A 15,325-nucleotide genomic window follows, 5' to 3' on the forward strand; every position below is an offset into this window, starting at 1 on the left:
TCTCAATCAGGATATCTCCTTACCCTCTTTTTGTCCTCATCCAGTTCACCAATGTGAAAAGGATTTGCACTTGTTAGATCTGGTGAGAGCACTCAGACTCTACATTTCTCGTACGGCGCCCCTGCGCCGCTCGGATGCACTCTTTGTCCTTGTCGCTGGCCAGCGTAAAGGGTCTCAGGCTTCCAAGTCAACCTTGGCTCGGTGGATCAAGGAACCAATTCTCGAAGCTTACCGTTCTGCTGGGCTTCCGGTTCCCTCAGGGCTGAAGGCCCATTCTACCAGAGCCGTGGGTGCGTCCTGGGCTTTGAGGCACCAGGCTACAGCTCAGCAGGTGTGTCAGGCGGCTACCTGGTCGAGCCTGCACACTTTCACGAAACACTATCAGGTGCATACCTATGCTTCGGCAGATGCCAGCCTAGGTAGGCGAGTCCTTCAGGCGGCGGTTGCCCACCTGTAGGACGGAGCCGTTACGGCTCTATTATGAGGTATTATTTACCCACCCAGGGACTGCTTTTGGACGTCCCAATTGTCTGGGTCTCCCAATGGAGCGACAAAGAAGAAGGGAATTTTGTTTACTTACCGTAAATTCCTTTTCTTCTAGCTCCAATTGGGAGACCCAGCACCCGCCCCTGTTTTTTTTTGTGTACACATGTTGTTCATGTTGAATGGTTTTAGTTCTCCGATATTCCTTCGGATTGAATTTACTTTAAACCAGTTTATAATTTTTTTCCTCCTTCTTGCTTTTGCACCAAAACTGAGGAGCCCGTGGGAGCACGGGGGGTGTATAGGCAGAAGGGGAGGGGCTTTACACTTTTAGTGTAATACTTTGTGCGGCCTCCGGAGGCATAGCCTATACACCCAATTGTCTGGGTCTCCCAATTGGAGCTAGAAGAAAAGGAATTTACGGTAAGTAAACAAAATTCCCTTCTTTCCTTTTATTTTGTGCTATGGACAAGCAGGGGTGTGACCCCCCCCCCCCTCCCCCCGATCTTTGAGCTGGACATTTCCATGTCCATAGCTTCCAATGGCAGGGTGTCCATACAGTTGGGCCCTGGCTTTTCTCTGACCCAATCTACATTGATATGACAGAAGGGGAAATTTTAATATTAGATTAGGGACCATCCTCTTTGGGGTTCACCTTGTCGCAACGGGATGGCTTTACACTAAATACAGTGTTATTCATATGTACAATTACATTGTAGTTATTACAGCAGGGTATATGCTATATGCCCATTTTCTTTGTTAGGTCGTCTTTGGTAAATGCAGTAAGTAGAATAAAAAAAAAAAATCAAAACACCCAAATTGTGGAATTTCAATCACCATACCTCCCTCCAAAAATCTAATAAAAAAATGTAAATGTCGTATGTAGTACACCATTGGTATGAATAAAACAATCAGCTCACTACGCAAAAAAAACAGAATTTCACAGCTCGATTGATGGAAACCTAAAAACAATACGGCTCTTGAAAAATGGCAACACAAACCAATGTTTTGGGTTTTTTTTTTTTTACAAATCCTTTAGGCTTCCATGTAATTTATACCATACATCAAATACCAGTAAATACCATATAACTCAAACACCCCCTTCCCTTTGCTCTCCCCCAAAAAATAAGAAAAAAACTTTTATATTTTATTTTTAGTAGTTGATTCAAAACGACAACTTGTCCCTCAAAAAATATGGCTGATTCTTGGAAGAAAGGGAGGGGAAAAATGTAAAAATGAAAATTGGCTACAATGGTAAGGGGGTAATCGTGTCCCCCTGAGGTTTCCACCAGTAGAGCATAGACTAAGGCCCAGTGCCCACGCTGTGTAGTTTTGACGGATATTTTAAGAAATCTGCAGCAAAATCTGCATGTCCATTGTGAAGCCAGCAAAGTCTAAGAATTCAGAACTGCTGTGCCCACGTTGCTTATTTTTCCCTTGCGTATTTGGTGCAGAAAAAAAGAAATCTGCACCAAATATGAAGGGAAAAATACTCAACGTGGGCACAGCACTTCTGAATTCTCATAGACTTTGCTGGCTTCATAATGAACATGCAGATTTCTGAAAATCTGTATCAAAATCCGCGTCAAAATCCGCAGCGCGGCCACAGGGCTTTAGGCTAGGTTCACACTTCTGTTGTTTTAAATCCGTCAGGTCCGTCAGCAACGGATCAGTCGTTTTTCAGTTGTCAACTGATGCAACGGATGTGTTTTTCACAGGATTCCTTTCACAGAAATCCTGTGAAAAAACTGATCCGTTGCATCCGCTGTGCGTCCGTTTTTTGACAGATCAGTCATGATCCGTTTGTGTTTGGGACAGCCCAGTGGGTGTGCCAAACCTGCTGGGCATGCTCAGTAGAGCATGACGGAATCCAGCGCAGGATTCCGTCGTAAGACTGATTACGACGTAATCCAGCACCATAGACATACATTACAAGCGTGACGAACTGCGGCGGATTCCTGCGCGATGCGTCAATTTTGACGGCCAGAAAAATGTTACATTCTGCGTTGCTCCCCGCCCAGCGGTCAGTCAAAAAACGACGGACCGCAACGCAGCGGACGCAACGCAGGTTCATCAGTCACAATCCGCCACTAATGCAAGTCTATGGGACACAATGGAATCCGCTAAACGGATAGCGTTGTTTACCAGAGCGGCGGATTGTGACTGATACATTTTAGTGGAAATTTGAACTTATCCTTACAGACTCTAGGAATGCCAGGTTCCCCTAAAATATTGTGACATAATCTGGTTTTTACTCTCCATGTATAAGCCGAGTAGTGACTGATTGTTCACAAAGTATTTAGTCAGAGGTTTAATATTGTGTTTAATTGCCTCCTCCGTTAGGGGAGATTACACTCGCCTCTAAAGGTACAGTCACACGTAACTAGATCGCTAGCGAGATCGCTGATAAGTCACCGTTTGGTGACGTAGCAGCGATCCCGTTAGCGATCTCGTTGTGTGACACCTACCAGCGATCAGGTCCCTGCTGTGAGATCGCTAGTCGTTGCAGAATGGTCCAGGCCATTTTCTTCAAAGGCGACGTCCTGCTGGGCAGGACAAATCGCTGTGTTTGACACTGTGTGACAGGGTCACAGTGACTGCTGAGATCGTTATACAGGTCGCTACTGCGACCTGTATTGTTCCTGCATCGCTGGTAAGATCTGACTTTGTGACATCTCACCAGCGACCTCCCAGCGACTTACCAGCGATCCCTATCAGGTCACATCGTTTTCGGGATCGCTGGTAAGTCGTTGTGTGTGACTGGGCCTTTATACAGGATCATGAGCTGTTGAGTCCTAACAAGCTTAAAAATCATTTCACCTGACAAACGAGAATTGTGCTCATTCCCTGAATGATTGGCAGCCTGTTTAGAGAAGCCAATTCTCCGGGATGAATTTTGCTAGGAGAGCTCATTCCCAACAATCGGCCAGTGTAAATGCACCCTCTGATTAATAATGAACTGTTCTTTCACTGAATGTCTTCTAGGCATGTCCTCGGTAAATGAGAGTGAAGAGCCTGTTGATCAGATTGCTGTTGTCTCATCAAATATTCTGTTCTTCATCATTTTATTCATATTTGCCATTTTTGAGACGTACGTATTCACAAGATTCAAACCTATTACATTTGATAAATGGATTGTGTTGGTGCATCTATGTACGAATAAGTAATATTTTTCACTGTGTACACAAATCATATCTACATAAGTGAAATAACTTTCCATACTTTATTCACAAGCTTAGTGATGATTAAGGCTTTGTTCCCACGATGACTATTTTACAAGTTTTTGATGCTGCAAATTTTCTGTACCCATTATTTAAATTGGGTTTCTTGTATTTTTTGCAGGTTTTTTTCACTTGCATTTTTATCATGTCTTTGACACTGCAATTTGTCTTTTTGGTATATCATGCTTTAATAAACCTGCTTTGATTTTAATACTTTCTGGTATTTTCCGTTGAAAAAACTGTTAGTCATGTGTGGTTTACATGGTTTTTTTAGTGCAGCGGAAATGCACTAAAAAGGCATATGTGTTTTTCTTACCTGTGGATTTTCTGCATCTAATACAAGCCTATGGGGAAAATCTGCACAGTAAACTCAGCTACGCTTTTTTTTTAGCAGAGAAAATAAATCGCATCAAAAACTCCAATTTGCATTCAGCATTCTGACTTCTCAGTTAAAATTGTTTTTTTTTTCTTTTTTCTATAGAATCATGTAAAACATCACTTCAGCACAGTGGAGTGCTGCTTTAAGTCTAAGCCCTTGTCTGTGGTGTTATACCCTCCCCTCCGGCATTTTCATCAATTTTTGGTGTTGCTATGGTCCTATGGCACTATCTTGTGACCACAACTTCTGGTTGGCCGGAAGCCAGAGGTTAAGTCACAAGTTCTCAATGAAAGTTTATGGGAGCAAGAACAAGGCCCCCTTGGACTTGTACTGAGTTGAGACCTCCGGCTCGCACCGTGAAACACTGAAGCAGCCGGTAGGTCACAAATTGGAGAAGACCAACAAGTGCGGTGCCCAGAACAGATGAAGATGACTGAGAGGGAGCATAGGAGTGCAGGAAGTAGAGTTAGGGGTACTTTGCACACTACTACATCGCAAGCCGATGGTAGCGATGCCGAGCGCGATAGTCCCCACCCCCGTCGCAGCTGCGATATCTTGAAATAGTTGCTGTAGCGAACATTATCGCTACGGCAGCTTCACACGCACTTACCTGCCGGCGACCCGCCTCCTTCCTAAGTGGGCGGGTCGTGCGGCGTCACAGGGACGTCACACAGCAGGCGGCCAATAGAAGCAGAGGGGCGGAGATGAGCGGAATGTAAACATCCCGCCCACCTTCTTCCTTCCTCATTGCAGCCGGGACGCAGGTAAGGCGATGTTCCTCGCTCCTGCGGCTTCACACAGAGCGATCTGTGCTGCCGCAGGAACGAGGAACAACATCGTAACATCGGTCCTTCCGAAATTATGGAAATGACCAACGCTACACCGATCATACGATTTCGACGCTTTTGTTCTCGTTTATCATAGTAAAAACGATTCACATACTCCGATGTCGACAGCGACGCCGGATGTGCGTCACTTTCAATTTGACCCCACCGACATCGCACCTGCGATGTCGTAGTGTGCAAAGTACCCCTTAGATTTAAAGTACCACTCCAAAAGCGTTGGAGTGGTGCTTTAACATTATATGTTCATGTGCCTTCACATTGCTATCATTACTTGTAATGGAGTCCACTGGTGTTTTATTTACTGCTTCACAGAACATCCACCAAATGTGCCCAGTGCATGGAAGCAACAAGCCCCCTCAGGTGTGCCGATTCTCACTGGCGGGCTGGCTGAAAAGCAGAAATCACTTTGCTACTGAGCATGTGTGATGGCCAGCACTGGATACGTTTGGTGGAAATTCATAGAAAAGATCAAAACGGCAATAATGATGGCATAGATGATGCATGGTGGTGGTTTTTGTTTCTGTTAATTTTTTAATGGTTTTGATTTGCGCAATTATTTTATATATGATCCAGAAAAGTAAATTATGTTAATACAGAATATTGTCTTTTATACTTATGTTTTTTCACCAAAGACTGTTATTGCATAACCAAACCCAAGTGTTCTTGCTGCAGTGGCGAGACCGCCAGCAATTAAGACTTGTATAATCAATAGTCCCTTAGGCCTGCGACCCACATCCATGCCGCCGGTACGTGTTTGCCATTTTTTGCACATACCGGCGGCACGGAGACACGTTCAGCAATGCTACCCTATTGTAGCAGGCACACACACATAAAACCACACGGAACGTGTGCGTTTGTACGTGTGTGCGTTTTTCTAAACGCTGACATGTCAGTGTTTTCTCTCGCAGCACGGGTGTCACACGGCCCGCACCCATACCACACGGGTATAGTGTGGATGCGGTCCCGTGTGACACGCGCCGGAGAAAACACGTGTCAGTGAAAAAAAAGCAAAACATTTACTCACCTTCTCCAGCCCTCCTGTCTCTGCCGCTGCTGTCACTTGCTGCCGACCGCCACTCATTATGCTCATTTAATATTCACTTCACTGCGGCCTCAGCAGCGGGGAGTCGGCAGGGCTGGAGACCGAAGATCAGCAGCGCGGACAGCAGGAAGGACCATGTGAGTATGTAAATTACCGGTTCTACGTGTGCTATCGCGGATAGCACACGTAGAACACACGTGGCCCGCACGTACCAGAGACACGTACTTACCTGCACGCAACATGCAGGGGAAATACGTGTCTCTCGGCACGTGTGATTTTCACGTGAGTGTGGCAGAGGCCTTAAAGTGTATGTCAGATATATAACACCTCCTAGTTATCGCCTATGTCTATCCCCAGGATCTCCACCCCACTGACAATGGATATGTATGCATGGACCAGGACACAAGCTGTGTTCTACAATGGGATTATCCTGGCCGCTATTGGTGTCGAGTCCGTTATAGTGTTTCTTACTGTCAAAATTATTTCTAAAAAGTAAGTTAAAATGGATTCACTCACTAATATATATGCACTTATGAGGCTTAGTATTCACATGGTTATCCTCAAGTGTACATAGGGAGTTTTTGCTTACAATTAGACAGTATATTCCAGACTTTGCGTGTATGCAATGATTATCCCTGATTCTATTGTTAATGATTTCTGATTATAACTGTTTTATGAATTGCACTTTATATCGTAGGACTGGAGAACGAATACTGCTCCTTGGGGGATTGGTTACTGTTTGGGTTGGATTTTTTATCATGCTCCCTTGGGGAGATCAGTATCCCAGCATACAGTGGGCAGGTAAGTTAATATACACTCCTCAGCACTGAAATTGCAACACAAAGAAGAAAAAGTGATGGAATTATAGAAATTACAGGATGGATAGACATTAATAACCATGCTAGTAATGAGGAAATCAAAGCAAAATTTTAACCCTAGAACGCATACCTGGGGCCTCGCAGGCCTGCTAGGTCATTTGTTTCCTATGGTAGATTGAATTGTTTGCGCGTTCTAGGGTTAAAAAAATCACAATTTTTTTTTTTATTATTTTTAACTTCAGGATTGAGTATGAGCGTCACGTGCAGAAATACACACACTTGCATGCCTTGGCCTGTGTGACCTAAACATGCTAGTATGGCCTACAAGATCTTCAGACTTGTCTCCCATTGAGAACATCTGAGACATCATTTGTTGGCAAATTGCAAAGGGAGCTGCCAGCAGAGGATCTTGATGATTTGCATTACTAAAAGCATTCAGCGAGGTGGAACAGTCCTCGGACAACCACTAAAAGTTTTCTCACAAACAATGTTAATATTAATTAATAGATCTTGGAATAATAATTTAAAAAATTAGATGTGTTTTAAAAAAAAAAAATATAATATATATTAAAAAAAAATATAAAGCTGAGTGTATGTGTGTGTGTCCGCTAAAGGAATCCGCACCGTCGCATTTGCAATCACAAAATTTTGCACAGCGTCGGGTCATGTTGTTAGTGATGCACATCCGGCGTCATTAACGCTATCGCAGAGTGTGACACTGACCAGCAACCTTAAGCGACCTCAAAAATGGTGAAAATCGTTCACCATGGAGAGGTCGTCCCAAAACCAAAAATCGGTAATGGTTGATTATCGATATGGTTCGTCGCTTCTGCGGCAGCACACATCGCTGTGTGTGACACCGCAGGAACGAGGAACGTCTCCTTACCTGCCGCCGGCCGCAATGCGGAAGGAAGGAGGTGGGCGGGATGTTACGTCCTGCTCATCTCCTCCCCTCCGCTTTGATTGGCCGGCCGCTTAGTGACGTCGCGGTGATGCCGAACGTCCCTCCCCATTGAGGGAGGGATTGTTCGGCAGTCACAGCGACGCCGCCGACCAAGTATGTGCGTGTGACGCTGCCGTAGCGATAATGTTCGCTACGGCAGCGATCACACGAAATCACGTGCGACGGGGGCAGCTGCTTTTGCGTACGATATTGCTAGCAATATCGTAGCGTGTAAAGCCCACTTATGTGTGAGGTAATATGATGTCGGTGGGGAGACGGCGAGACAGACAGGGAAAGAGACGGAGAGATAGAGACAGACGGTGGGAGAGACAGATACTATCCTGGGCAACGCCCGGGTACTACAGCTAGTATGTATGTGTGTGTCTATGTGTGTGTGTGTATATATAGATAGATAGATATATGTATGTATGTAATATATATGTAACAGCGCAGCATGGGATCACATCTGACTCTTTTTGTGAAGTAAAACATTTCCTCGCCTGTTTTTGAAAACCATTTTACCGCAAAGAAATAATTTTATGGAATCATGTGCTGTAATGTCTGTATTTTTTTTTTTTGTTTCCTCCCCAGCCCAGGAGATGTGGTATGATCAGAACATGTCCCTGTACGGTCAGACACATCCATTACACAGTACATAGCAGGGGCACATAATTTTATATATATCTCAGCACAGGAACATTTTTATTACTTATTTATTTTTTTTTTTTTTTTTTTTTAAAAACACATCCAATTGTGGACATTATAATTGTTCCGAGGTCTATTGATTAACATGAACTTTTTTTTTCTTGGGGCATCCTCTTTTATGACCTCACTGGTGGCAGCCAAGGCTGTAAGTGTAGATATTTCTGCACATGGGGATCATACTTGGTACTGAATAAAGAGAGATATTTTCAAAATTATTTTCTTTCTATCATTACATGCCTACCCATAGTGTGATTTAATTTCAATGTTGAGGAAAAAATATATATGTGTTATAAGATGGATATTCATCCCACCTTCTTTTTTTTTATCTTTATGTACAGAAATCCAGAACACAACCGAACATAACTCGACCTTCTTGGTTTCAAGTTCCTCAACGTCTGGCAATCACACGGCAGAACCAACAGGGTGTCCAGCTACGCAGTCCTGGTGTTTTTATACACCCATTGTTCACCTAGCACAGTATATCACGTCAGACATATTGATAGGTCTGGGCTATCCAGTCTGTAGTGTCATGTGTTATACTTTGTATTCTAAAGTTATCGGCCCTAAACCACAGGTAAGATTCAGAAGCTTGAAATGTGTTTTTAACTTTAGAAAGATTCATTAAATAATACTGTCAATAATGATATGGCAGAGTAATAAAGCTGTTGGCTCGTGTTGGGAGTTGTAATTTCACAGCAGTTGGGCGCTCTCTTTGCTGCCCACGAATAAGGTTCTCTTTTGAGAAGAAAGGTGCGATTCAACATGACCGGCATTCTTCATGAAGGGGTGGAGTGGAGTCAGATGCTGCTGGCTCTAAGAGGTGTATGGCTTTTAATGAATTATTATACTCTGAAAAGTGGGATGACTGGAGTAAAATTTGTGGCGTAAGGAACATTGCCGCTTGTCATGAATTTGACGAGCGGGGGTTGCCATGCCCCAGTTTTATTCACTTTGTCGAAACTCGGTAAAAATGGCGTGAGAACATAAAGTCTTGAAATATTAACATAGCCTCAATTTGCAACACTCGAAAGCTTTATACTCCCTTTGATCAAATCTGTCACACCAGAATTAAGTAATCAGGCCCCTTGTTTTGCTATGGTTTTGAGATTGAGGATGACTAGTGCAAAGGGTTATGATAGGAAGGCATAGGCATTGGGTTGGGATCAGGAGCATCAGATAATTTTGGCACAGATTTAAAAAGAATCTGTCACCAGGTTTTTACTAACCCATCTAAGAGCAACATAATGTAGAGACAGGGACCCTGATTCCAGTGATGTTCCTTGCTGGGCTGCTTGCTGTCATTTTGATAAAATTTACTGTTTTGTCTAATGTAAATCTACCAGTTTGCTGAATGTGGAGCTTTATAAGCCCACCCACACCACTGATTGGCAGTTTTCTGCTCATGTACAGTGTACACAGCTGCAAACTAGTGATGAGCGAGCACTACCATGCTGTGGTGCTCGGGCACTCTGTAAGAGCAGTTGGATGCTCGGCTGGGCGCAGATTAACCCCTTAACGACCGTGGGCCGTAAAATTACGTCCTAGCGGTCATAATGTTACTGCCCGCTGTCTGCCGGCGGCAGCATGCTGCGATTGGCGCACATCTCAGCTGATTTTCACAGCTGAGATGTGTGCCTACTAGAATCGTTATCTGCTCGTGCTGTTTAACCCCTTAAATGGCGCTGTCAATATGTGACAGCGCCATTATAAGCGCGATTGCGGTAAACTTTTACTTACCGCCCGATACCGGAAGTCACGTGACGCGATTACGTGACTTCCGTTAGTTGTCATGGTAGCACAGGGTCATGTGATGACTTCTGTACTACACATGAATTGCTTTCACTTTCACTGTGCCAGCAGCACAGCAAAAGAGAAAGAGAGCGTATCTGCTATTTACAGCTGTATAGCTGTGATCAGCAGATAGTGCAGAGCGATCGGATTGCTGATCGCAATAGCCCCCTAGGGGGACTAGTAAAATAAAAAAAAAGTTTTTTTAAAAAATTAAAAACAAAAAACCTAAAAGTTCAAATCACCCCCCCCATTCGCCCCATTGAAAATTAAAGGGTTAAAAAAATAAAAAATATACACACATTTGGTATCGCCGCGTTCAGAAACGCCCGATCTATCAAAATATAAAATCAATTAATCTGATCAGTATACGGCGTAGCGGCAAAAAAAATCCAAACGCCAAAACGACGTTTTTTTGTCGCCACAACTTTTGCGCAAAATGCTGTAAGAGGCGATCAAAACGTAGCATCTGCGCAAAAATGGTACCGTTAAAAACGTCAGCTCGAGACGCAAAAAATAAGCCGTCACTGAGCTATAGATCCCGAAAAATGAGAACGCTACGGGTCACGGAATATGGTGTAAAACGTGCGCCACTTTTTTCGGTCAAACGTCCGATTTTTTTTTTTTAACCCCTTTTATATAAAAGTAAACCTATACATGTTTGGTGTCTACGAACTCGCACTGACCTGAGGCATCACACCCACACATCAGTTTTACCATATAGTGAACACAGTGAATAAAATATCTCCAAAAACAATAGTGCTATCGCACTTTTTTTGCAATTTTTCTGCATTTGGAATTTTTTTTCCCGTTTTCCAGTATACTATATGGTAAAACTTATGGTTTAATTTAAAAGTACAACTCGTCCCGCAAAAAATGAGCCCTCACATGACCATATTGACTGAAAAATAAAAAAGTTACTTCTCTCAGAAAAAGAATGGCGAAAGAAAAAAACGGAAAGCGAAAAATCGGCCGGTCGTGAAGAGGTTAAACACCCGAGTATAATAGAAGTCAATGGGAAACTCGAGCATTTTTGTGGAAGAATTTCCGGAAAAATGCTCAAGTCCTCTATTGACTTCCATTATATTCGGGCTTTTGAGTCGCTCCCATCTGAGCAATCCAGCTGCTCTAAACGAGTACGAAGCACCCGGTAACCCCACGACTAACTGGTTACTACTGCCAGTTAGTGGTGGGGGTAATGAATAAGCATTACTAACTGGCAGCAGGTTTACTAGTCCACTAATGATGATTTCCTGCTAATAAAATTGATTTTATGAAAGCTACAGCAAACAGCCCAGTAAGTGATATGTCACTGGCATCAGGGTCTCTGTCTCTAGATCATGCTGCTCTCAAATTAGATGGCACAATTCTGGTTAAATTTTTTTGGTCTATGCATTGCAAAAAGGTAAAATCCACAAGATCACAGAAAAATAAGTGCGCATTATGTACAAATGTGTTCAGAAAACTCACAATATATGCAGATTTGAGGTTTGGAATTTGTACTGCTAGATGTAGGCTTTGCCTTAACCCCTTCACAACATATGACGTATGTTTGTTGGTCCGCCTGCGGCTGTTAACCAGTTAAATCCTTATGTCAACCTGACAGCGTGATTTAATAGTAATTACCCACGCCGATGGGTGGTCATGAGAGTCAGGGGTCAGCTGATGAACCCTGTATCTGTCAGGACGATCCTGCATATACCGTGATTTCAGCTATACAGAGCAGAAGTGATCGCAGCTTCAAGTACCCTAAAGGGACTAGTAAATATAGTAAAAAGTAAAAAAAAAACAAAAAAAAACATAAGATCAAATCACCCCCTTTTGCCCCATTGAAAATAGATTAAAAAAAATACACACATTTGTTATTGCTGTGTTCAGAAATGTCTGCTCTATCATAATGTAAAATAATCCAATTGTTAATAAGCATAACGACGAAAACAATGAAAACCCCCAAAATAGCTTTTTTTTTAGCCACTGTAACATTGCAAAAACATACAATAAAAGTTGATCAAAGCATCGCATCTACCCAAAAAATGGTATCCGTAAAGACGTCAGCTCAGGGCGCAAAAAATAAGCCGTCACTTAATGACAAAAGCACCAATTTTTGACAACTTACTGAATTTTTTTTTTTTTTTTTGCACCAATTTTTATAAAAAAAATACAAAACAAATAACTCTGGATGTTTGGGATCTACGTATACAAACTGACCTGGAGAATCATATTGCCAGATCCGTTTTACCATATAGTGAACATGGTTTAAAAAAAAACACAAATGTGGAATTGCACTTTTTTTTTTTTTCAATTTCATCCCACTTGAAGTTTTACTATGTGGCAAAATGAATGGTGCTTTTGGTGCAAGCGTACCATCATGACATTGCTCACAGGGTAATTCTGTAGAGCAAACTCAAGACAATTTGGTGCTAACTGATAATATTGTGGCTGATTGCTACCTCCACTAGGGACGAAATTTTACTGTACATGTAGTAGTTCCATTGAGGTTAATAGGAGCTGTAAAAGCTACATATGTCACCAGGTTTTTTTCTCCCTCGTCTGAGAGCAGTATAAGGTAGAGACAGAGACCCTGATTCCAGCAATGTGTCACTTACTGAGCTGTTTGCTGTCATTCTGATATAATCAATGTTTTCTCTGCTGCAGGTCTAGCAGTCATACAGCGTTCATAAATATGCTGGACTACCTGGCAGCACACCAAATAGTACTCTAATGATAAAATCACTGATTAATAAGTAATTATCAAAATTACACTAAGCAGCCCAGTAAGTGACATCGCTGGAATCAGGATCTCTGCTCCTACATCATGCTGCTCTCACATTAGGCGTCAAAAACCTGGTGACAGATTCCCTTTAGGCCCCTTTCACACGTCAGTGATTCTGGGACGTTTGTGCTTTTTTTTAAATGTACCAGAATCACTGACATACGCAGGACCCATTATAATGAATGGATCTGCTCACACGTCAGTGATTTGTCACTGCACGTGTCTCCGTGCAGCGTACCCGCGTGTGCGTGATTGCTGCACGGAGACATGTCCATTTTTTTCTGGCATCACTGATGTTCCACGGACCACGCAGTGGTGTGGTCCGTGAAACACGTGCCAGAAAAAAACGTGCTTTTAAAATAATAAACATTTTAACTCACCCGGCGTCCAGCGATGTCCTCTGCAGCCCGTCCTTCCTGCTCCTTCTGTGCCGGCTGATTACTGTCGCGCATATTCATTATGCGCGACACAGCCACCTCGGAAGCAGCTCCTGCAGGGGTCACCGCCGGCCGGATCCTGCGTCGCGGGAGGATTCAGCACCATGGACAGCGGGAGCGGGCGCAGGTGAGTGAATCTCTAAGTGCAATCACGGGCCACGGAGAACGGAGCCCGGATTGCACTTAGACAACCCACGTGTGCCGTGATTTTCGGCACACGCAGGGACATGTGCGTGTTTTACACGCCAGTGAAAAACGTCTGTGTTTTTCACGGACGTGTGAAACGGGCCTTAAAGATAGCAGTCATTGTCAACAACACATCCTGGGTTCCAGCAGTAATTTTATAGTCGCTACTTAATTAAAATGTTAAACTCCCATAAATTCCTATGTTTTTTCTTGCCTGACTTCTCTTTGTATTTTAGGGTGTCTATATGGGATGGCTAACTGCTGCCGGTAGTGCAGCCCGGACCCTGGGACCTGTGTTTGTCAGTGAAATCTATACACATCTGGGACCCCGATGGACCTTTGGCTTGATCTGTGGCATTGTAGCAAGCTCTGTTGTACATCTGGTTACGGTTTACAAAAGACTTGTTGCCTTTTCTGTGAGGTACGGACGAATACAGCAATGACCAAACTTCCACTGAGGAACAAAATCCACTTTAGGAAAACAGAAAAGAATATTGGAAAAAAAAACAAAGAAACCTTTCATAGGATTCATTGGTTGCAATAACGGGACGTTTTCTATTGTATTCTTTAACAAATGACGTTTTCTAATACATTCTTTAACAAATGGAAAATACTTTTTTGCTTTGTCTCTAAAGAGCATAAACTGTATTATAATATTTTATTATAAATTAAAATAGGAAACAAAGAAAAGAGCCAAGACTAACAATTGTTTTAAAAAGAGTAAATTATATTTTTGGGTAATATGTGACAAATGATGTTAAAATTGTGCTGTCTTTATCTTATTTATTAAAGTCTGACACTTGTGTGCAATAAAAACTCTACCTTAACTGCTTGGTTACTGAAAGGTATTTTTTTAGGTTAGTGGTGAAAAAAACCCTTGTAAATTAAAACGTGTGTGTGTGTGTGTGTGTGTGTGTGTGTGTGTGTACAAGTGCATCTCAATAAATTAGAATGTCCTCAAAAAGTTAATTTATTTTAGTAATTCAATACAAAAAGGGAAATGCATATATCTCCAAAAAGCTTGTCAGCAGAAGGAAGCATGAAGTGCTCTAAAATTTCCCGGTAGACGGATGTGCTAACTTTGGTCTTGATAAAACACACTGGAGCTACACCAGCAGATGACATGGCTCCCCAAACCATCCCCGATTGATGAAACTGCACACTAGACCTCAAGCATCTTGGGTTGTGGCCTCTCCACTCTTCCTCCAGACTCTGGGACCTTGATTTCCAAATGAAATACAAAATTTACTTTCATCTGAAAACAACACCTTCAACCACTGAGCAACAGTCCAGTTCTTTTTTTTTTCCTTGGCCCAGGTAAGACGCTTCGGGCATTGTCTATTGGTCATTAGTGGCTTGACACAAGGAATGCAACAATTAAAGCCTATGTCCTATATACATCTGTGTGTTGTGGCTCTTGAAGCACTGACTCCAGCAGCAGTCCACTCCTTGTGAATCTCCCCCCAAAATTTTGAATGACCTTTTTCTTAACAGTCATTTCAAGGCTGCGGTTATCCCGGTTCCGTGTGCACTTTTTTTCTACCACACCTTTTCCTTCCACTCAACTTTCCATTAATATGCTTGGATACAGCACTCTGTGAACAGCCAGCTTCTTTAGCAATGACCTTTTGTGGCTTACCCTTCTTGCGGAGTGTGTCAATGACTGCCTTCTGAACATCTGTCAAGTCATCAGTGTTCCCCATTA

General features: G+C 42.8%; 1 protein-coding gene across 2 annotated transcripts in view; it reads left to right on the forward strand.

Annotated features, from left to right (window-relative positions):
- MFSD8 (major facilitator superfamily domain containing 8) overlaps nucleotides 1-14,447 on the forward strand; it is a 49,873-nt gene extending 35,426 nt beyond the window's left edge. For both annotated transcript variants that reach the window (XM_075348731.1, XM_075348739.1), the window contains exons 9-13: nucleotides 3,469-3,574; nucleotides 6,328-6,462; nucleotides 6,668-6,771; nucleotides 8,775-9,010; nucleotides 13,857-14,447. In XM_075348731.1, coding sequence (XP_075204846.1) covers nucleotides 3,469-3,574; nucleotides 6,328-6,462; nucleotides 6,668-6,771; nucleotides 8,775-9,010; nucleotides 13,857-14,063 — 788 coding nt within the window. In that variant the 3' untranslated portion in view covers nucleotides 14,064-14,447. The remainder of the gene's footprint in view (nucleotides 1-3,468; nucleotides 3,575-6,327; nucleotides 6,463-6,667; nucleotides 6,772-8,774; nucleotides 9,011-13,856) is intronic.
- The last annotated feature ends 878 nt before the right edge of the window (nucleotides 14,448-15,325 follow it).

This window comes from Anomaloglossus baeobatrachus, chromosome 1 (assembly GCF_048569485.1).
Source record: "Anomaloglossus baeobatrachus isolate aAnoBae1 chromosome 1, aAnoBae1.hap1, whole genome shotgun sequence".
In the NCBI taxonomy this organism is placed as follows: Eukaryota; Metazoa; Chordata; class Amphibia; order Anura; family Aromobatidae; genus Anomaloglossus; species Anomaloglossus baeobatrachus.